Genomic DNA, 22767 nt, shown 5'->3' on the forward strand with positions numbered 1-22767 from the left:
GCAACGAGCTGGAAAGTTATAAAAACACAACTCCAGGGATTCCCCATTAGGTCTATACCACAAATACACATCTTTCTAATCACTCTTCAAAGATATGATGTTTTTGACCCACAGTAAAAGAGTGAAACATTAATCTGCTTGAAAGATGAGGAACAAGACAACAGCAGTAAACTGTAGTAATAACTGTAGTAAAATGGATGAAAACATGTAAAAGCAGTGTCGCTTTTCGGGAAGCACAAGCTCTGGTATCAGAATTTCTGCAGGTTCATTTTTGGCCTTTTTACTACTGATTGACAAGAACTCTAAATCAACTCTTTTGATTAGCAGCAAATGTCGCTAATAGATCCGTAAAGTTACTGGCCATCACCCAACCCCCACCACATTTAGTTTTTACTTCTACACTTCTTACTTCATTCAAATTTCTCTCCTTATTCAACTGCATTTTGTTCAGGCAGCAGCTCATAAACAGGACCACACATGCTACAGTCAGCATGCAGCCTATGGGTATATGTCATGGAATATTGTTCAGGTGATTTGCTCACAGCAATGAGAGATCCGACTCTTTAAAGATGCAGTTCCCTTTGAGGAGTCGGCTGTTCCAGCTCCCAAAAGGCTCTTCATTTCTTATCAATCTCAGCTTCTATTCTAACAAAATGTAGTAATTAGGAATTGTTAATGTAATTTTCTATTCAGTGTTTTAATTTTTAATTTTTTTGTTAAAAAAAATAGTTACTATTGTTTAACATTTTAATCAAACATTTAAATGAAAAACTGAACACAGAACTAAGGTTAATAAGTCAAAGTAAGGCTGAAGTCTGAACAGATAAAATCAAATTCTTGTCATTTTACAAATTCTGCTTTTAGTTTTTCCAGCCTTCTAAATCATGTAAATGTAGCCAGATTTTTGTTTTTACTCATTTCTTCAGGATTTCACTGACATACTAGAATCTAAATACAGCTACTTCATTTATTCACAGGTGTCCCACAAGGTCACATTTTTCGACCATTACTTTTTTCCCTTTATATAAACGTCCCTCCATCAGCATGCTCTAATAACTGCACTCAAATGTATGCAGATGATACAGTGTCATTGCATTATCAGTTATACACACACGGTAACAATGTGACAAGTCTTTCGATTTGTTTTTTTTTTGTTTTTTGTTTTCATTTCTTGTTTTTTTTTTCCCTTGTCCAGGGAATGCAAATGTACAATAGCCATTTTGCTAACTCTGGTACATTTACAGCAGGGGTGCCCAAGTCTGGTCCTCGAGATCTACCATCCTGCAAATTTTAGATGCAACCCTTCTCCAACACACCTGAACCAAATGACTGGCTCATTACTAGGCCTCTGCAGAGCTGAATGACATGCAGATGACATCTGATTCAAGTGTGTTGGAAAGGGTTGCATCTAAAAGTTGCAGGATGGTAGATCTCTAGGACCGAACTTGGGCACCCCTGACTTACAGTAATGCCTATTAACGTACAATGTCCAATAAACCAATAAAATCTCTGTGAACCTGGCCTGTACCACTACTTGGTCTTTGAAGCCCCTCTTCCTTTGAAAAGACTCAAATTTTTAGTTCATTCTGAAGCTTGTCATCACAGAATACCTTCTGTAAATTGAAGTTCATCTGATCATGCAGTCTGGAAACCAATCAGACTCATTAATCAATAAAAAGATGCCTCTTATTTACGTCTCAAAGCTGCTTTTTAAATCTCAATTGTGACATTTTAGTTTTAAAACCTTGATGATGACATAAACCCCAGCAGCCTATCATTAATGGCAAACCTTGACTTGCTCTGATAACAATGCAGACTAAGAGAATAAATGCAGATAACAAAATTTAAAAATAAAACTTCAGTGACAGCAATAATCTGCTGCAGTTTTCTCATCAGCCAGCATAATGTATGATCCCAACAAATGAAAAAAAGAGCTTCATGGTGGTGGTGATCCCTCCACTTATGCCTGACAGATACCTGCAACCATTTTCACTTTAGAACGACGAATGCTTGACGTACCAGAGCAGAAAGCCCAATCCTCCTCACCCAGAACACCAACGATGAATTCAGCTGGTCAGAAAAAAAAAAAAAAAAAAAATAGGACTTTGAATAATGGAAAAAGTAACACAGATGTGGGATTTTACCGAGAATGACGAACCAGTCAAGGTTTAAAACTTAAAATAAATGTGGATAAAAAGGAGACAGCGGAAAATGTTGGACTTCATTATTACAACATAATTCTCAGTCTGGTCGAGCATTAAGAAGCATCAGAGGTGGAGCACGGCACAACTTAGAAGTGATTAATGTCTGGTGTCGATCACGATCTGGAGTCAGGATTTTTTTTTACTTTCCTGGTGGAGGCTGTCACAGAAAGCTCAAGAATATCTTTTTAATGTGTGTATTTATTTATATGCTTCCGCCTTGGTCAGTATGAACAGGAAACATTTCCAAACATCTCTAGCTCCATTTTCATCAAACCCTCAGGAAACTAATCTGGTAATTAAGTTACAGGGTTGCCCTGTTGCAAAGATCTGAATACTTAGGAATTTTTTACATTTTGAACTCGTCTAAACTGAGCTTATTATACTTAGCCCTGAAAACCATATAGTAATTCTGAATGCTTTTATTCTCATTCGCGTTCATATTTTGATGTTATACACTCATCGACCACTACATTAGATCCACCTGTTTAATAGCTAGATAGCACAAATATCTAAACAGCCAATCACATGACAGCAACTGAATGCATGTGGTCATGTAGACGTGGTGAAGACAACTTGTTGAAGTTCAAACTGAGCATCAGAATGAGGAAGAAAGAGGATTTAAGTGACTTTGAATGTGGCATGGTTGTTGGTGTGAGTATTTACTGGGATTTTCACACACAACCATCTCTAGGGTTTATAGAGTATGGTCTGAAGAAGAGAAAATATCCAGTGAGCAGCAGTTGTCTGGACCAGAATGTCTTGTTGCTGTCAGAGGTCAGAGGAGAATGGGCAGACTGGTTGGAGATGATAGAAAGACAACAGGAAGTCAAATAAGCACTGGTTCCAACCAAGATCTGCAGAACAGCATCTCTGAACACACAACATGTCCAACCTTGAAGCAGATGGGCTACAGCACCAGAAGACCACACCGGGTGCCTCCTGTCAGCTAAGAACAGGAAACTTTTCACACAGACTCACCAACACTGCACAATAGAAGATGGAGGAACGTTGCTGGTCTGATGAGTCTCCATTTCAGCTCCAACATTCACATGCTAGGCTCAGAATTTGGCAGAAACATCATGAAAACATGCTGGTGGTGGTGTAATGGTGTGGGGGATATTTTCTTGGCTCACTTAGTACCAGCATGGCCTGGTTTAACCACCTCAGCCTACCTAAATAATGTTGCTGACCATGTCCATCCCTTTATGACCACATTGTAGCATCTTCTGATGCTACTTGCAGCAAGATAATGCACCATGTCACAAAGCTCAGATCATCTCCACCTGCTTTCTAGAACATGACAATGAGTTCACTGGCCTGACCCGGTACTAGCAAGGTGGATCTGATTAAGTGACCGATGAGTACGTTTGGTCATGGTTGCTCCAAATCATCAGGATAAAATGTCCTTCCTTTACTGATCATCTTATTTAATTAAAATGCGTTTCTTTCTCTCTGGGTTATGCTAACATCTCCACCTTCATCCGGAAACAAGATGTCGCACAGAACAGTGTTTTTTTTAGTAAAAAGCACAAACAAACTGAAATCTGAATGTGAAAAATCAGTAATTATTTTTATCAATTTGTAATACAACACAAGCCAAACATATGCGGGGCCAGTAAATCAGTAGGTTAGTCAGCCTGTTCATCTGTACCAAAACAGCTTATTTACATTAGAACAATTACTTTCTGGAAAATCAAAACAGAAGCAACAGATAAAAAGCCTGACAGCTGCTTGCCCTGCAGGTTTTATGTCCAATAACAAATCTTTGGGACATTTCTTTGACAAACTGATGACAGACAACAAAATGAAGCAGATTGTGCAGAGGTGGAGTGCAGCAGCAGACCCGATGCAAAGTCCAAGACCAAGGAGCCTCGTTTCCACACAGAGCTCTTCTCCCAGCTCATCTGTTACCAGAACCACATCACTGAAGCCACAATGGACCAGCACCGCCTCCACAGCAGCTCCTCCTACTCGGCACAGAAACCTGCCGGCTGCAAGCGGGACGCAGGCCTTGGCCAGACAAACACAGTCTGCTGCAAAATACTGCAGATTAAAGCAGATCCTGCTTCCCCTGCTGTTCCCATCCGACAGCATGAAGCTGCACCATCTTCAAAGTTCAACAGGAATTATGGTATCTTTGGTTTATGACAGTCATTTCTTTCAAGTAAAAATATCAAATGAGTTGCTTCATTATATTAAATATGATGCATTCGGATGTGATATGAAAAGACTTAAACAGAAATGTCCTGATCAGCACAAAAACAGCTAAACTCACCAGCTTCTGACTTCACTAAATGGGCCGATAATAGGAGAGCTAACCGCCTGGATGGGAGTTAAAAGGTCTGCACTGACTTATTTCATGTTTCCATGAAATTCCACTTGCTTGGCAGCAGCTGGAGCCAGCAGCTGGAGCCAGAAGCTGGAGAAGGTTTTCTCCCTCCCACGTTTAAAAAACCCAAGTCAAGCTAATTTTAAAGTTGAGGCCTGCAAACTGTCTCCTTTTCAAAGCAGAACTCATAAAACATCTCAAAATCTCTCAGTTAACAACCATGAAGTGATGATGCCGTAATTATGGGAGGCCAAAGAACATGCTGGAGAGGAGCAAACTGATGAAGTATCACATTCTTTACTTTCTAGAGTCAGATTTTGAGGAATAAGCACTTTTTCTTCAACTTCAGCTTTTGAACAGATCGATCTGCATCTTTATTAAGACTTTCAGCCTCTTAAAGCTCTTTTGTGATTTATAACACAATCAGTTGATCTCAAGGTTCTTACTGAACCAAAGAAATGAAATCAATAAAAAACAAGAATTAGATTAATAGCATTTTTTATTCTTTTTTTAAGGTCTAAATCTGCAGCCACTCAGTCCTTTTGTTTATTGAGGATGCAACATTAGGATTTTTCAAACTTGTGCACAAAATATGATCCTGAAGGTTGCTATGCAGAGTCCTTGCATGCAAAAGACAGTCTATGTACTCGAGGAATTCTTACGATGTGGCACATAAACAAACCCAATAATCCAAAATGAAAGACAGCAGGACATTATCTTCACAAACTCTATAAATCTCTAACAAGCCACACTGAGTTGCAACATCAGCCAATGGTTTCATATGGGATGATGAGAAAAGTGCAACCTTTATTAGTAAATAAACCAAAATATAACAAATTTCAGACATGTTTTTATCACCTTGCATTACTGAGTGACCTTCTGTGCCCCACCTGAACCCCTTTCACCCCGAAACTAGGCTGTAATAACACAAACACACTTTTATTTGTTGATACAGACGAAATAAATCTAGCATAGGGTGCATTTGCAAACTCACACCAGGTAAACTTGTCACATTTCTAAGGCGCAAACAAGACTCTCTAAACATGGCAACAACATAGAAGTTATTGTTTGGATAATTTTGAGACCATGAAAAGAAAGAAATGACGGTATAGAAATAGAAATACTTTATTAATCCCTTCAGAGAGCCCTCAGGGAAATTTGGGTAGTGGAATTGTAGGTAGTACGTAAGGTTAAGAGAGATGAGAGGTGACCACCATCTCTGCATTTCACCCTTACATACCCAACAATCCATAATCATAACTGCATAACATCTGTGTGTGTAGCCATTTTTTTTTTTTACTTATTTGTGTTTTTTGGGGTTTCCATTGTACATATTGTTTATATTGAGTTTATTTTCTATTTCTCTATGTTTACATTTTTTTCTTATAAATCTATTTATTAATTTGTTGGCTGCTGTGACAGATAATATCCCTCACGTTTTATGTATATGAAATATGCCATATAAATAAACTTCCAAACGTCCATATTGCAGCTAAAGTATATTTGTGGGCTAACGCAGCCATTTGAAGGCCTTCACCAGCAAACACCCCTCCTTGAACTGGCAGTGTAAAAAAATGGAAAGAAGTAAAAACACTAGTTGAGCATCTCTGCAGTTTACAGCAGGATTGTAAAGTAATACCAATACTGATGTAAACGAAGTCTACATTTAAAAGTGAGTGGCTAGCTAGAACTATCTAGAATGATGACAAATGGAAAACATTTCCCTTTGGAAGGAGATGTCACGTTAAAGGTTTACTGTGTTTTAACCATCAATGAGATAACTGTGCTAGAGAAAAAGAAAAAGTGGACATATGCTTCTTGTTCCAGTGGACATAACCAAGGCTAGCAAGCCAAACAGTGTGCAGATTGCACTTTTGGGGGCAGAACCCTCTTATAACAATAATGATACACAAATAAAGAAACAAGCCATTCCAGACATGGTTAAAGTTGTTTAGAGAGTTTTTCCGACCCCTAGTGGTCACAAATAATAATAATAAACTTAATGCACCTTTAAAATGTTGTCTCGACCCTATTTATTTGAGAGGCCTAGTCTTAGTATTCTAATAACTAGTAAAATATTCCATTCTAAGGAACCGTGACTAATAAAATCTGATTCTCGGGTAAAGTAATCTAATTAAATAAGCAGCACTTGTTGCCTGCTGTCAGCATTTAGTAGTTTTTAACATCGTGAGGCGTTACGTCTTGAAGGAGACAACGTGTGCAGGTAGCAGGCGGGCAGGTGAGGTCGCTTACCTGTTTCACTCCGACCTTGAGGAGCAAACGAAAAGCAGAGCCCTCCTGAAGCTGCAGCCGCTCTTCCCGTCGGGCCCAAACACTGATATTTGTTTTAAAACACAGCAGCTACCGTCCGCATTTACGCCTCCACGAACTGCGACATCCTGCGAGTTTACTCCGCGGTCACCCGTCGGCTCCCTTCAGCCATTAAGGAGACGATCCGACCCGCATGCAAGAAACTCAGAAGAGAACCGCTGGTTCGGGTTCGGTGAAAGAAAAGAAAGTTCCACTCCCAGCGGAAGAAGTGGGAATCTAAAGTAAAATGTTTGTTCCTCGGAGGGAGAACGAAAACCTGTTTCTACTGCGGATAACTGTCCTCCCCCTCCGATGCCTACTGGCGTGTAATCAGATGCTGCTCTCCACAATATCCATTCATCCTATTACACAGTTTAACCCTTCACTGTCTGCGGCACGGCTTAATGCTGCCTTCAGGTGCTATCGGAAAAAGACAAGATTCCTATATATATAATATAAACCTTAATATTCCCTCCACTTAAAGTCAGTGTGACTTTGGGCAGTTCAAAATATATTTCTGGTAGTTTCATGAGCCTGAATTTAATATAAATCTATATATTCTTTTAAACTTAGCATTTATTGGGTAAAAGTTAATGTTTTGTTTGTTAAATGAATAAAAAGGAAAACATTTTAAATTTTTAGATACAAATATATATACTGTCCATGTTTTTATAAATATTTAACATTTTAAAACAGCTTTTTTTTCAAAATCAAACATGAATTTAATTACAAAATTCAATATAAATTAATTATCATATATGGGATATTTTCTGATTTTCCTGGATTTTCAATTTACTGTATATTTGAAGAAAAGTAGAAATTATAAATGCAAGATTACAGCAAAATCTTTACCTGTTTACCTTCATTTTCAATAACAGCTGTGCATATATGTATGTATTAATAAATAAACTATATATATATATATATAGTAATCTTGTGCTTTGGCTATTTCTCTTGCAGAGTATTTATAAATTTCAATCAAGAACTGGAATTTAGACTGAAATGAAAAAAAAAATCACAATCTGTTTATTTACAAACCCAAGATGACAATAATCATGGTTTTCATATATACATTTCATTTACATTACAAGTAGCCATAAGGACACATGATTTAAACACCCTAAATGAAGGAAATCTAATCTTTGCTGACAAAGCATCAAAACTTATCTCCAGCTTGTAAACAGGTGACAGTCATTTAACCTCCTGATCAAAGACTTAAGTTAATGTCATCAAAACATGTAAAGAGAGTAGAGTTATCAAAATGTACCTGAAGGCATTAATAACCCATTTGATGAAAAAGTGTCTGTTTTATTTCTTTTTGCTGAACAAGTCATGTTTTCCGTATTTTACACTTTTAAACATTGCCATGGCATTTCCACAGGTACAAAAAAAGGCTTCATTTTCTTTACAAAGAGCGCCATCGTCAGGACAAAAACATCACAACAAAACGCCTTCATTACCAGCAACTGATGGGAAAAATTGATCAAAACATTTGTCAAATAAAGACGTATGTTTGAATTCTTTTTCATTTTCTGAAGTATCTATAATATATTTCTGGGGGGACTTTCAGTCTCAACAAACAGCTCCAAATATCATCAGGTTTAGTCAACAACAAACTTCCAGCCACCTGAAAAGTACCCTAAATAGTAGCAGATAGGAGCAATAGAAATGTTTAAACTCAAGTTTTTAAATGTTCCCATAATCAATACTGAAAAAAAGGGCTCATCATTGCAGTTGAAATATCAGCATAACTAAGACTGTTGCACAGATCCCAGCTGGCAGCTCAGGGGCTAAAGAGTCCACATTTTAAGTTAAACCATTCAAAGGAATTTGGTCAAAGACATCAAGGGAAGACGGACGCCGTTATCGCTCCTCTGCAAGCAGAGATCTGAAGTTCTTCAACTCTCTGATGCTTGTTGAAATCCTGTAGGACATTTCACAAAGATACAAAAGCACATGTCCAACATTAAACAAACAAACAAACAAACAAACGAATGAATGAATGAATAAACGAATGAATGAATGAATGAATGAATGAATGAATGAATGAATGAATGGAAAAGAAAAGAAAAGAAAAGAAAAGAAAAGAAAAGAAAAAAACTGTACTGTGCAACATTCTTGATCCACCCTTTATTTCTACGTATTTTGCTTCCAAGCAGTCAGGCTTAATCTGTTAAAATGGGCTTGAGCAAATTTTCTCCAGGCTTTCTGAAGATCCAAGTTTTGTTTTGGACATGATAGGAATGATTTTGTGTTTGTGTTATTATATTCAACACTAACTTTAACACCTATGAATCAATAAAGCATAAAAAGGACACTTAACTCTAAGGATCAACCAGTCCCCGTTCCATTATAAATGGGAAGAATTGTTGGTAAAAGGCTGAGGTGTGTTCAATGACACAAGAACTGGACTGAAAATTGGGGGCAACAGATCTGATGGAGGGATGAATCCTCCCCAGAACCCAGACCTCTATATTACTGAAGCAGTGTGGGACCAGCTGGACAGCGAATGGAGCAAAGGGACGAAACATAAAAAACAAACAAACAAACAAAAAAAAACTTTGGAAGTCTGGAGAACTGTTCCTCAAGACTTAGAGAAATGACAGGAAGCTTGTCTAAGAGCAGGGGTAGGCAAGTTCAGTCCTAGAGGCCTTCAGTCCTAGAGGCCTGCAGTCCTGCAGGTTTTAGAGGTTTCCCTGTTTCAACACACCTGATTCAAATGAATGAGTCACTGAGCAGAAGTTGATAAACTGTTGGATCCATTTCATTTGAATCAGGTGTGTTAGAGCAGGGAAAAGTCTAAAAACTGAACTTGCCAACCCCCATCTAAGAGGGTTCAGACTGTGATAAAGAATAAAAGGTCTTCAGACCAAAGATGAGTTTTTAAGTTTATTGAAATTGTACAAACTCTGTTTTTCTGAGTTACAAACTACTTTCCATGTGTGTGTGTGTTTAAATGAATGGTTGTCTCCATTTCCTGTTTTCCTGGTAATATATATAAAGAAATGACGAGCAGCTTAAGACATCTGCACAGTACTCTGTGTAAATATGATAAAAACTAAAACAGAATTTTTTTTATTATGTTATCTGCAGAATTTGGGTACGTTAGGGATGTTAATTTAGTTGCTATTAAGGAGAAAATCTCATATATAAAATATATATATATATATATATATATATATAAATTATTTGTTTTGTAGAAAACAGATGACAACAAGTGATTTTAAAAGCATTAAAACTAGACACTGGGTGACACAGTGAAAACATTTAAAGTCAAACTTTAAAAGGAAAGTCATAATTATTTAGAAATCTTATTGTTCAATGGCCAACATGTAATTGGATGACTGGCACATTTCAAAGAAAGATGCAGAATATTTCCCTCTTATCTGTAAAACAATGACAAGCTTTATCAATTTTTTTTATAAAAAACAAACAAAAAAGTAGGGCCTGGATGTCGTGAATGTCTGCAAGGGACACTAGTGGCAGATAATGAGTTTCTGTTTTCCATGTGAAGAATACTCTATGTGAGGAAAATGTCTTACCAAGGAGAAATTATGAAAGCAAATACCCATTCAGTCCAAACTATGCATAAGCATCAGAATAAAAGGGCCAAACTGCACTGTTAATGGATGACAAAGCATCCTAGAGGAGTCCTGGAACAGGATGAACATAAGACGTACCTGCACCAGTTTTTTCAGTTTCAGGCCAAATACAATAATTCTTTCAGAACAGACGAACCCAAACCTGAAACGTGGCAAAACCAGCGGAGTTTTTAAAGGCAAAGAGATAAAATATTCCCAGATTTGATCAAACTGCTACAAAAATAACCAACAAAGCATCACAAAACTATTTTTATGTTGATATCCATGGATCAGGACTCCAGCCAGTAAAAAGTCTCCCTATAAAGTCTAAAAGATCAGCATTTTATTCATAGTTATGGTCATTAGCCCAGCTTTGAAATGGCCACTAATTGTCAAATATTTCTGCACCCAACTGATTTTATCTAAAACTCTCAAACTGTCAAATCACAAGAGTGTCTTTAAAAGTAAAAAAAAATTATATTAGGAAAACCAACTGATGGGGGTAAAAAAAACCTGAAATATATTTAGAAATCATCTTTGGCTTCCAAACCAAAGAGCAGAAAGGGGTTGTTTTTGGTGATTAAATTCTTCTGGATCAGGGTGTCCAGTCAGTCCTTGTGGACCACATTCCTGAAGGTTTTCAATGTGTCCCTGCTCCAACACACCTGACTCAAATTCAATGGATCCAACAGCCTATGAAGTTCTGCACAGCGACTCATTAATTTGAGTCAGGTGTGAGTGCAGACCCTCGAGGACCCGAGCTGGACACCCCTGATCTAGATGGTGCATATCCTAATACGAAGCCGACGGACGTGTACCTTCCAAAGGCGTTGAGCAGGGAGACGACCTCCTGTCGGCTGAGCTGGAAACTGGGTCGCTGCTCGCTGGATTTGGGCAACGCTTCAATCTGTCGCTCTGAAAACAAAATCTTCAGTGCTGTGCCTAATCCCTGAGTCTGACGAGGAAAGAGATACAGAGCAAAACAAAGACTAACTCACAACACAGTTGTTCTTTACAAACATGTAATGATCCGAAAAACAAAGCTAAGCTTTCAACTCTCTGGGTTTTTTATATATCGGAGCATAATAAAAACTTCTGGCCCTTAGCAGCTTCTGAGTTTACATAAAAATAACCTCAGATGACAAATCACACTGTGTCATTATTTAACAAAAACTAAATCAAAATTCAGAAGCAATAAGAGAAAAACTGAGTTTCCCCTCGTTGCTTCCACAGGAATTAAGAAGGTAGCAGCTACAGGTGCTACCGAATCATGTAGTGTAGTTCACGTATTCATCTCAGACTGCGTTTTGCTAATTATAAAGAGACTATAAAGACCAGAAGGTTTTTTAAGCTGCCCTGATACATAAAACCCAGGGACTAACAGCAACAGACAGGTATTACATTTTTTTTTTGGACTAATGATGTGCTGTGAAAGGAGGATAGGTGGATATAGGCTTACCTGAAGTTTTCCCCACAGACGACATTTAAAGCACCCAACACAGTCCATGATCCTGGAGATGTTGAGGAAGGCCAGTCTGATGTCCTCCTGGTATTCATGACATAGAAAAAAAAACAGCCCTCGTGTCAGCCTAACATATACAGCGATGGAGACTCATCAGATTGTGCCTGTTAGGTTTCTGACAGTTGCACATTTCTTTTGAGATGCTTTTTTTTTTTGCATTTAATTTTCATACATATTGTAGCACGATTTGATGCAGTGATTTGTTTGATGCTGCAGGTAACTTAAAATGTTCCACCTCAGTCAATACTCCCATAAAAATCTGCATATAATGCAAGTACGGATGCAAATAACAGAGGTTTTCTTTAGCCGTATGATTGTTGAAAGATTTGAGGTATTCTTGGCTTAAAAGTGAAAAAACCTGCATCTGGACAAGTCAGTTCTCTAATGTGACAAACATTTTCTCATTTTATCAAGTATCAGAAGGATCAAAGCAGAAAATGGGGGGCACAGAGATGCAATAAGTGAATTTAAATTAACCTTAAGTTTTGTTGCTTCCTTTTCATCCCCAGCAAACAGAGATGTCTCATCAAAGTGCAACGGGAAAGATCTGGAAGAGTAAAGAGGGAGAAGAGCCTTAATGGTTCAACGGTAAGTTCGACAAAAATCACAAGAAGATAATGAAAGAAAAGCTTCGGAACAAAAATAGACGTAGAACAGCTACTAAATCACTTTTGTAATCCACATTTCTTACACAGACAAATCAAATGCATGACACTGAAATGCTGTGGTAGGTTCTCATGAGAGCTGTGCATAAACCTGCCAAACCTAAAAGAACTGGAGCAACACTGTCAAGAAGAGTGGAGGAAATTTCTCCACATCCAGGAGAAAAATTTATGATATTATACAGAAAATGGTTAATTTAGGTTATTACTGCCAAAGGCAGCAACACAAGCTGCTAAATTATGGAGTCAATAGTTTTTACAAATAACCTGCACTACAACTAAACAAAGGAATAAATTACAGGGGAAAAATCTACTAACATACATAAAGAGCTAAGATAAACTGATAGTGGGGAAAATATTGGAGGTACCGAATCGAATCTGTTTGGGTTTAGGGTTCTCAGACTGACCTGGCCTTCTGCAGGAGGTGCAGCAGCTGCATTTTTTGTTTCTGGTCTTCCTGCAGTCGGCCGGTGTACAGCCGGAAAGACGGCTGCTGGAAGAACGGCAGAGCCTTGGCCAGCGCTCGTAGCTCTATCAGGTACAGGAAGTAGAGGTTGCGGAGCCTCTTGGGGCCCTCACCGACCGTCATCTCAGAGTCAAAGCGCTTTCTAAACTCAGACACGTTGTGGCCCCACTTCCTCTGAAACCAGCTGTCTGAAAAAGAGAAGCTGTGATGTCAATAACACAGCCAAGGAAAACCAGTGTGTGGAGTGTGTGTGTGTGTCTCACCATCCAGGAGATATCTGGCACTCAGGTGTATGTTGATGCTGGCGTGGAGCCCAGAGATAAGCCGGTAGAAAGCTCTCTTCTCCACACACTGACCTGAAATGGAGAGTGTCAACACAGAAACTGGACAACCCTCTGAAACGGCTGCAGGTGAAGCATCAGCTTACCTTCAAGCCAACTGTAGAAGGTCCTCGCTGTAGGGAAAGCAAGCGTGGTCAGACCAGTGGAAGGAAAAAAATAAAACAAAAATGGCAGGATGAAAGAGAATATTAAATAAAACTCCTTTTCTTACCTTCATTTCCTGAACTGCTCTGGAATGAGTTGGGAATAAGTGGTCGCTTGATTGTATAAGGTCTGGGAATCGGACATGAAAGAGTTAATGTAATAATGTAATAATGAAATTAACTTGTCAGAAGTTAGCTTATACCAGTTTTTTTTTCCATGTTCTTCTTTTATTTGCATATCAAAACAATGTTATGCATTCCAAAAATTAAACTTGTGCAAAAAAGCAAAAAAATTTAAAACATTGCATGACTTGGTAGCTTTTTTTTTCCTTCTTCCCATTACCCTTAACCCCCCCAAAATAAATAATAAACAAATAAAAAGGGAGTAAACAGCAACAACAGTAAAAAAATTCATTAAATCCGGTAAATCCGGGCGAGAAGAGATTTCTGGTCTATTGAAAGTTTAAGTATTAAACTTTTAATAGACAATAACTCTGTACAGATACACGGACAAAGTTAAAGTTTAAATATTCTATCAGGTTTTTTAACCTTTTTTAATGGGACAGAAAAATATTCATACTGTACTTTTTAGTCACAAGAGCAAAGTTTTTTTTTGGAGATACTGATGCTGATCAGATCAACACTTTGGTTCACAGTGGAATATCCTGCCAGTGGCTGGATAGAACAACAACAACTATACAACTAACTACTCTTCCTGTTCTTGAATATACTGAGAACTGTGAAAGTGGAAAACAGCCCCAACTCTGCTCTCTATAATTTGCTGCCCCCACATCACCACCTGAGAGGAGACAAAGCCCAACACTTCCACCGAGCACTGCAGGCATGTGAACATCAACCTCAGGTAAACAGCAGGAGATGGATGGACGGAGGTGTTTCCAGAAAAGCTGTGACATTTTCTAAAATGAAACATCACTTTGTGCCAAACTCTACAAGTTCCATAATAATATTTGTCATTGCAAGATTGCAAAGAGTCCTGGTCTTTACAAATATATAGAGCCAAATATTATAAAAAGATTAGATAGTCTGAGGAAATCTGTGTGTAAAAGTCAAGGACAGAAACAATTCCTGGCTGACCTTTGAGCCCCTGAAGCAGAACTGCATGATCAATATGACCCACATGGGCTCAGGAGATCATTGGAAAGTCAAAACATTTTCACTTAATGCAGTTCACCACTACATCCAGAAATGCAACATGACACTGTGAGAAAAATAGGAGTCTGTTTCCAAGTGAGAAAGAAAGAGCATCCAGGCTGTTATCAGAGAAAGCAGTGATGGTACAGGGGAGCATCAAGGTCCATGAATGACTCTGTAGTGCAGAGGTGTCCAAAGCTGGTCCCCGAGGGCTGCAATCCTGCAGGTTTTAGATGGTTTCAGATGTGCTGCACCATCCAAAAACATCCAGGCCAGACTTTGGACTCCCCGGCCATAGCGCCATCATTGCTGCGGAGGTGGCTGTGGGAATGTTGGAGACACGTGCTACCATCAAGGTGAGGTTTGCTGTTATTTCAGCAGGACAATAACAGACCTCATTCTACATGACTTCCAACACACAGAGGTGTCTGCTTGACTGGCCTGCCTGCAGCCCACATCTCTCCAGTACTGAAGATGTATAGAGCATCATAAAGAGGAGAACCAAACAACAACCATGGACTGCTGAGCAGCCAAAATCCTGGATCCAGCTAGAACAGACAAAATCCTCAGAAGAACTGCTAGTTAGTATCTTCAGCTCTCCTCAGTCTTTACAGTAAGAAATGAACTGATCTCCTGACATTTGATTTGACCACCATTAATTCTAAATTTGTGGACACCCTCATTTCAGTTGGAACAGATTAACAGAGACAGGCATGTTTACTTGAAGCAGTTCTCCTCGTAGATGCTGTTCCAGATCTGCCAGGCCTCGGGTCCCTTGTAGCCCGTGAAGCGCTCAGGGTTCAGCAGCAAGTCGACGTACTGAGACTCTGGTGACTCCTCGTCTAAGAAGAGCAAAACTTAAGTCCCCACAAGCCACTAAAATATCAACTGTCAAAAAATCTCTTTAATTAGGTTTGAAAAACATTTTTACACACCATTTTAGCCCTAAACAGAAGCTGCAATTCACCTTTATATTGTCTTAATTTTTCAAACCCTTTTATAATAATGTCCCCTTTTCAAGTCTGATAATAGTCCTTCATGATTTTTCACACCCAGACTAGTATTTAGAGCATGAGTTCAGGGGAAAGATAATTTTGTTTTATATGAACTGATTTTCTCCGTGAACAGATCTGAGCGTACCATCAACGACGCAGAAGCGCTCCGCCTCGTCATCGTGTTTGCTCCAGTTCAGCAGAGCGTTCCGGGTCTCATCGCTGAAAAAGAAAACAGGGGTTTAGTTTCACCAGTTCAGCTCAACATCACATCCAGAGGTCAGAGGTGACACAGGAGATTAAACTGTCAGCGTGCAGCTTAAGACCCAGAAATATTAACCCTTAAACAGCCTGCTTTACCTTTTGGTAGGGCAAACCTGTCAATGTTTTTAATTAATTTTATTAAAGTTTGTGAAAATAAACAATCCTGAGCCATCTCTACCATTGAAATGTTCATTTCTGTCCCAGTAATGTATTGCCCCCTTGTCAGACATAAAACTGGGACCAGTTTCTCATGCTGGTAAAATGAGAAATCTCAGACTTTTCTCCCTTTTTCGGATTAGTTTACAACAAAAACTTTACTTTGGCAGAATCATAAAAAAATCATGATTTTGGTGGAAAATGTTTTTTATTTCAGTGCAATCATCACTCTCATGAACACTATGGTTGCCACGGTTACATGTAAACTTGACACATGATGAGATTTTGTCATTTCTTGGTTGGCTTTAGGCTTTAGTGTCACTTGGTTAACTCTAGAAAGATTTTCACTAACTATAATGAATTTTATAAAAATAAGAAAATAGGGTGGAAATAAACACACCTCCCTCTCTACCTCTTGGTTTGGATATTTACCACCAAAATTCCTTTTTTTTTACTATTTCACTGTTGTTACTACCATTTTAACTGTTATCAGTTAAACAAATTAACCATTTGTTAATAAAGCATTGATTCTTATTTGTATTGCTTTTTTCTTAGTGTGACTTTTAAAGGGTTAAATAAAAAACTGCTGAATTTACTTTGTTTTACTCTGACTGTGGATTCTTACAATTTAAACACAGGAAGACTGAACAGCTGTTTCAGCTCCACGTTTTTTTATACTTAAGTTTTTTTCCATAATAAATTAAAATTGATTGATAAGTTTCTTCTTGCTGGAAGTGACAAATCAAAAATAAAAGGCCTGTGAGAGAGCTATTTATCAGTCATATGTCCTTGAATTGCTTCAGCTACAGAATTTTCACTAATGCATTTCAAGCCGGGATTGATGTGACTTTGTTGTGCATCAGTGTGTGAAAGTACAGAAGTGGCACAAACTGGCAAAAGACGTATTGAGAGGTGAAAGAGGTTGTGTGAAAGAGTGAACCAGCTTTGTAGAAATACACACTTTAACAAGCTGATTCTGCCATGCTGGTTTGGTGTGTGTAAACACACACTAATGCAGGACTGACAGCAAAAGAGGCAGCATAAAAGTTTGCTTGTTTGCTGGACAGTAAACTTGCCCCTCCAGTAATTACCACAGTAGTCCTTTAAAATAATATACTTTAAATTTTTCCTTTAAATTTTAACAGTACATAATGCCCACGCACTAGAGTTTGGAAGCCACTTGTTAGTGATTTTTAATCTATTTTCACATTAATTTGCTTTATTAAATATTTTAAATTAATTTAATATTTTCTATTTATTCATCTTTTGTAATTTATATATTTTTTATTAATTATTTAATTAAATTTCATGATTATTGTTAGTTCCTGACTGACTGATGCACCTAGGAAACTTAAGTTTTCCATCCACCTTCCAATCACCGGAGGAAAACATCTTCTAACAGAGCAAAGGGTAAATTCGGTGCAAGTGTAGCATGTCAACTGGTGAATGTTAATAGACCCCTTAACACCTGAATTAAGAATCATGGGACAGAATTAATTTATTTTTAAGCTGAAATCTTATTTATGTCTAATATTTAAGTTCACTACTGTGATATGTCAGAATTGAAGTGCAATATGTGTCCACCAGGGGGCAGCATACAAGGATTAGATTGCTCAAAACCATGTTGTATGCAAAGTTTTTATCATTTTGTGAAGCAACGAGTCTCAGAAACAGTATGTATTAAATATAATACATAAAGCGTTAAGGGGTTAACTTGTGGGCTTGTTAGATTTCTATCAATTTTTTGCAATCATAAAAAGAATAAAAAACAAACAATACAAGGGAACCTCTGCAAAGGCTGAAATTAATAAATTATTAATTTAAATGACTACATACAGTGCCTTGCGAAAGTATTCGGCCCCCTTGAACCTTGCAACCTTTCGCCACATTTCAGGTGTCAAACATAAAGATATAAACTTTAAATTTTTAGTCAAGAATCAACAACAAGTGGGACACAATCGTGAAGTGGAACGAAATTTATTGGATAATTTAAACTTTTATAACAAATAAAAAACTGAAAGGTGGGGCGTGCAATATTATTCGGCCCCTTTACTTTCAGTGCAGCAAACTCACTCCAGAAGTTCAGTGAGGATCTCTGAATGATCCAATGTTGTCCTAAATGACTGATGACGATAAATAGAATCCACCTGTGTGTAATCAAGTCTCCGTATAAATGCACCTGCTCTGTGATAGTCTCAGGGTTCTGTTTAAAGCGCAGAGAGCATCATGAAGACCAAGGAACACACCAGGCAGGTCCGAGATACTGTTGTGGGGAAGTTTAAAGCCGGATTTGGATACAAAAAGATTTCCCAAGCTTTAAACATCTCAAGGAGCACTGTGCAAGCAATCATATTGAAATGGAAGGAGTATCAGACCACTGCAAATCTACCAAGACCCGGCCGTCCCTCCAAACTTTCGTCTCAAACAAGGAGAAAACTGATCAGAGATGCAGCCAAGAGGCCCATGATCACTCTGGAGGAACTGCAGAGATCTACAGCTGAGGTGGGAGAGTCTGTCCATAGGACAACAATCAGTCGTACACTGCACAAATCTGGCCTTTATGGAAGAGTGGCAAGAAGAAAGCCATTTCTCAAAGATATCCATAAAAAGTCTCGTTTAAAGTTTGCCACAAGCCACCTGGGAGACGCACCAAACATGTGGAAGAAGGTGCTCTGGTCAGATGAAACCAAAATCGAACTTTTTGGCCACAATGCAAAACGATATGTTTGGCGTAAAAGCAACACAGCTCATCACCCTGAACATACCATCCCCACTGTCAAACATGGTGGTGGCAGCATCATGGTTTGGGCCTGCTTTTCTTCAGCAGGGACAGGGAGGTTAAAATTGACGGGAAGATGGATGGAGCCAAATACAGGACCATTCTGGAAGAAAACCTGTTGGAGTCTGCACAAGACCTGAGACTGGGACGGAGATTTATCTTCCAACAGGACAATGATCCAAAACATAAAGCCAAATCTACAATGGAATGGTTCACAAAGAAACGTATCCAGGTGTTAGAATGGCCAAGTCAAAGTCCAGACCTGAATCCAATCGAGAATCTGTGGATAGAGCTGAAGACTGCTGTTCACAAACGCTCTCCATCCAACCTCACTGAGCTCGAGCTGTTTTGCAAGGAAGAATGGGCAAGAATTTCAGTCTCTCGATGTGCAAAACTGATAGAAACATACCCCAAGCGACTTGCAGCTGTAATTGGAGCAAAAGGTGGCGCTACAAAGTATTAATGCAAGGGGGCCGAATAATATTGCACGCCCCACTTTTCAGTTTTTTATTTGTTATAAAAGTTTAAATTATCCAATAAATTTCGTTTCACTTCACGATTGTGTCCCACTTGTTGTTGATTCTTGACTAAAAATTTAAAGTTTATATCTTTGTTTGACACCTGAAATGTGGCGAAAGGTTGCAAGGTTCAAGGGGGCCGAATACTTTCGCAAGGCACTGTGTATATATATATAATTATATAATTTATATGACTAAATACTATGTTTCTATTTGTATATAATCACTATTCCACCCCTTAGAATAATTTATATAAAATAAATATGAATTTTTGCAGAGTGTCTGCAAGGACGAGCAGCCACATTACCACCATATCAAGTACATAAAAGAAGAGTATGGCGGACAATAAAGAAGAAAGCGGACCTCACTAAAGAGGAGAACACATGAAGAGACAAAGAAAGAAATCAAAATCAAACAATATTTGATTGTTGACAAAAAACAACAAAGGTTGCTGTTGACAAATGGTGTCTGAGATAGCTGCAGTTTTTAACTTGACCACTAGATGTCAGCTGTTGTTAAACAATGCTCCTTTAAAATATATTATTGCACTAAAAATGAAACTGGGAAAATAGTGAAATGTTTATTCTGCAAGGACATTTTACTTTAACAGACAAGACTCGCCTTAAAGAGACGTCTACAGCTCCCAGATGCTTCGCCTGCTCACATTCATCAAGCTGCCCGTTTGCTTCTGCTGAATACTGAACAGACACACACACAAGCTATAAAGTTGGCTGCTAGCAATGAAAAAAACAGATCTAACAGGAAATGAAAGGAGGGTCATTTTTAAATTAAATGTAACTGCAAGATTTTATTAAACTAACTCAATCAAATAAGCAAACATCACTTTTGAACATTCTTAAAATGTATGCCACGAGATCAGCTTAAATAGTAGAGGGAAGAAAACTGCTCTGTACTGATCCAGACTGACTCACCTTGTTGTGGGAAGAGGATCGGATCCCTTCAGGCACCTCATTCTGAGAGCAAACAGTTTTATTCAGTGAAAAATGATCCAATTACACCTGGTATCAACACCTGGATACAACTAATACACGGGTCTTTTCACACTGAGGCTGTTTCAGTTAGATCACATGTTCAGTGTGTGTAACTGCAGTTACTTCATAACAGGAACTAATCATACAGATAAATACTACAATAGAGGTCACGTGTTAGTTTTAGGCAGGGCTTGATTTACACCAGGGCTTTTGGGGGAGCCCTATTTTCACGCATGCGCCACGTCTTCGCAAGTCACATGCACACGCATATATATTAGTGCACGTAGCGTGGTCAAAAATATAGCAAAAAAAAACGCTCTGCTACAACTCTGTGCAGCTTGTTTAACCAGAAACAGGGACAGAGAGTTCTTTTAACAATCACAAATAGAAGCACATAAACTGGTTGTTGTATGGACGCTCACAACACACAACAAACGATGCTGCTGTCCACGGTGCTGAAGGAAACACAACAGATCGCCTGCATCGTTTGGAAGATTTATCTAGTTTAAATGAATGAATAAACACACAAAGCTGACAAATTATTGCTATTCTTTTAAAGAAACACCAGGAGCCACATCAAAAATTAAATGTAACATGAAAGTGGTCTATTTTTAGGGCTCCCCTTTAAAGTATCAGCTGAATGTCTTTGGAGGATGTTCTCTGCCTTTCAGGGAAGCCGAGCTCCCCTTAGCTCCTCCGAAATTCGAACCCTGGACATAAGTTTGAAAGAGCCATTAAGGTTTGTTTAGATCAGGTGGAAACTTACAGGTGAGCAGGGCTTCACAGCGCAATCCATCAGACCACAGTGACTGCTGGCCGTCCAGAACGGACACGGTTTATTCAGGTTCACCTGCAAGTCCGGTAGACATAAAGCCTCAGCAATAGTTTCCTGTGCGTGTGTGTGTGTGTGTGTGTGTGAGTGCGTTTGCGATGTTGTGTGTACTACCTTGTAGAATCTGAAGTAATCAGACTCCAGGAGAGTTTTTAGTTCAGGGAAAAGCTGTTCATTGTTGAAGCTGTCAATGGTTTCCACATCACAGGCACAGTCGTCCAGACTCCCTGAGACCTGATGGAGAAAATCAACTGATTATCTTCTAAAAAAAAAAAAAAGTTGGGATCAAGAGTTTTGCTTTGGACTAGTTTAAGCCATACTTATCTGGAAGTTCCACACGCTAATAACGTGCTCTCTACAGCAGCCAGAGCTCATATTGGTGCTCCACAGGGTTCTGTTCTTGGACCAGTTATGCTCACTCTTTAATACTGACATTCTCAATGATATGCTGATAATACTCTTTTTATTTTTACTCTACAAAGCCTGATGAATCCAGTTACTCACATTACAGGTTTATCTTTTTAAAAAACTCATTTAAATTATGTTTTACCACTACCCACAACATGTTTTGGGATTAGTTTTATATTCTAGTTATTGTCTTTTTTATTTATTGTTTGTATTTTTTATTACTTTATTAAGCATTTTATATTACAGTTTACTTGAAAAAGTGTTATTATATATAAATGAAATTAATTGCCTGATTGTTCCTCAGAACCTGGACAGAAACAGGTTCCTCTTGTTAGAAATCACATAAAAAATAACTATTACATTTGAGTTTATTTGTTTTCATTTGGTTTGATAGTTTATGGTTTAAATACAAAGTTAATTATTTAAACATCATCCTTTTTCAGTACTCTTACTTCTCTTTAGCTTAATAATTACAGTGCTCACGCAGTATTTTCCATCTATTCCTTGGGATACTGTCTGGGTTTAGAGATGCTTTTATCATGGAGCTATCCCTCTGATGGTCTACAAAGATCTGAGAAAGGATTTAAAGCCAAACAAAAGCATCCAAATTAAGTTTTTTTCTTCATTCATGTTCCAAAACTGAGGCACGGTTTCCCAAATTTACAAAAACACGAATTGTTTTCCACATCTCCTTGTTTCCAGTTTGCCTTTTGAGTAACTTTTAAATAAGGGGCTTAGAATAGTCCAAGTTCAGTATGAAGAGCATATGTGGCAACAAAGCGACATGCAAAAAGCAGCTCACCTGACAGAAACACCTGCTGCGCGCGTATCCAGACACCTGTAGGAGGAGCAGGAAGACCACCAGCTTCATGACGACCTGTTCAGTTTCCACAGAGCCCCCTTGAGTCTAGGAACGACACTCTTCTCTGTTTGCAAGGCTGTTTGAAATGAGGAAAACTTGACACTTTCAGCGGCTACAGCTGTGAGGAGGAGGCGATGAGACGTGAGCTGTCGCTTCCTGATATTTCCTCATTTACAGTCTGCGACGTGCCGTACGTGACGGGCAGCAGCTGCAATGACGTAGACTCACAGCGGCCCTCAGAGTTCAAATTTAAA

At 38.5% G+C, this 22767-nt stretch overlaps 2 protein-coding genes across 4 annotated transcripts in view; both read right to left on the reverse strand.

Moving 5' to 3' along the window:
• Positions 1–7200, reverse strand: part of pacsin3 (protein kinase C and casein kinase substrate in neurons 3) — a 52069-nt gene extending 44869 nt beyond the window's left edge. For all 3 annotated transcript variants that reach the window (XM_041989185.1, XM_041989170.1, XM_041989179.1), the window contains exon 1: positions 6787–7200. The gene's annotated coding sequence lies outside the window, so the exon portion shown is untranslated. The remainder of the gene's footprint in view (positions 1–6786) is intronic.
• A 954-nt stretch (positions 7201–8154) lies between these two features.
• Positions 8155–22669, reverse strand: ero1a (endoplasmic reticulum oxidoreductase 1 alpha). Its single transcript, XM_041989157.1, has 15 exons — positions 22454–22669; positions 21358–21477; positions 21178–21261; positions 20352–20393; positions 20041–20117; positions 15851–15924; positions 15432–15552; positions 13627–13688; positions 13502–13528; positions 13338–13430; positions 13016–13262; positions 12424–12493; positions 11884–11970; positions 11243–11379; positions 8155–8767 (listed from the first exon to the last, which is right to left on the reverse strand). The coding sequence occupies exons 1-15, from the start codon at positions 22520–22522 to the stop codon at positions 8707–8709; spliced, it is 1371 nt and encodes a 456-aa protein (XP_041845091.1). The 5' UTR covers positions 22523–22669; the 3' UTR covers positions 8155–8706.
• Positions 22670–22767: the final 98 nt, after the last annotated feature.

Source organism: Melanotaenia boesemani, chromosome 1, assembly GCF_017639745.1.
Source record: "Melanotaenia boesemani isolate fMelBoe1 chromosome 1, fMelBoe1.pri, whole genome shotgun sequence".
Taxonomy (NCBI): Eukaryota; Metazoa; Chordata; class Actinopteri; order Atheriniformes; family Melanotaeniidae; genus Melanotaenia; species Melanotaenia boesemani.

Bases quoted from the DNA above. Each gene is read 5' to 3' on its own strand.
- ero1a (XM_041989157.1), bottom strand. From the start codon at position 22,522: ATGAAGCTGGTGGTCTTCCTGCTCCTCCTACAGGTGTCTGGATACGCG. The intron at 21,262-21,357 runs GTAGTACACACA...CCGGACTTGCAG, and splicing joins ATTACTTCAGATTCTACAAG to GTGAACCTGAATAAACCGTG. The intron at 20,118-20,351 runs GTGAGTCAGTCT...GTGTCTGTTCAG, and splicing joins GATCCTCTTCCCACAACAAG to TATTCAGCAGAAGCAAACGG.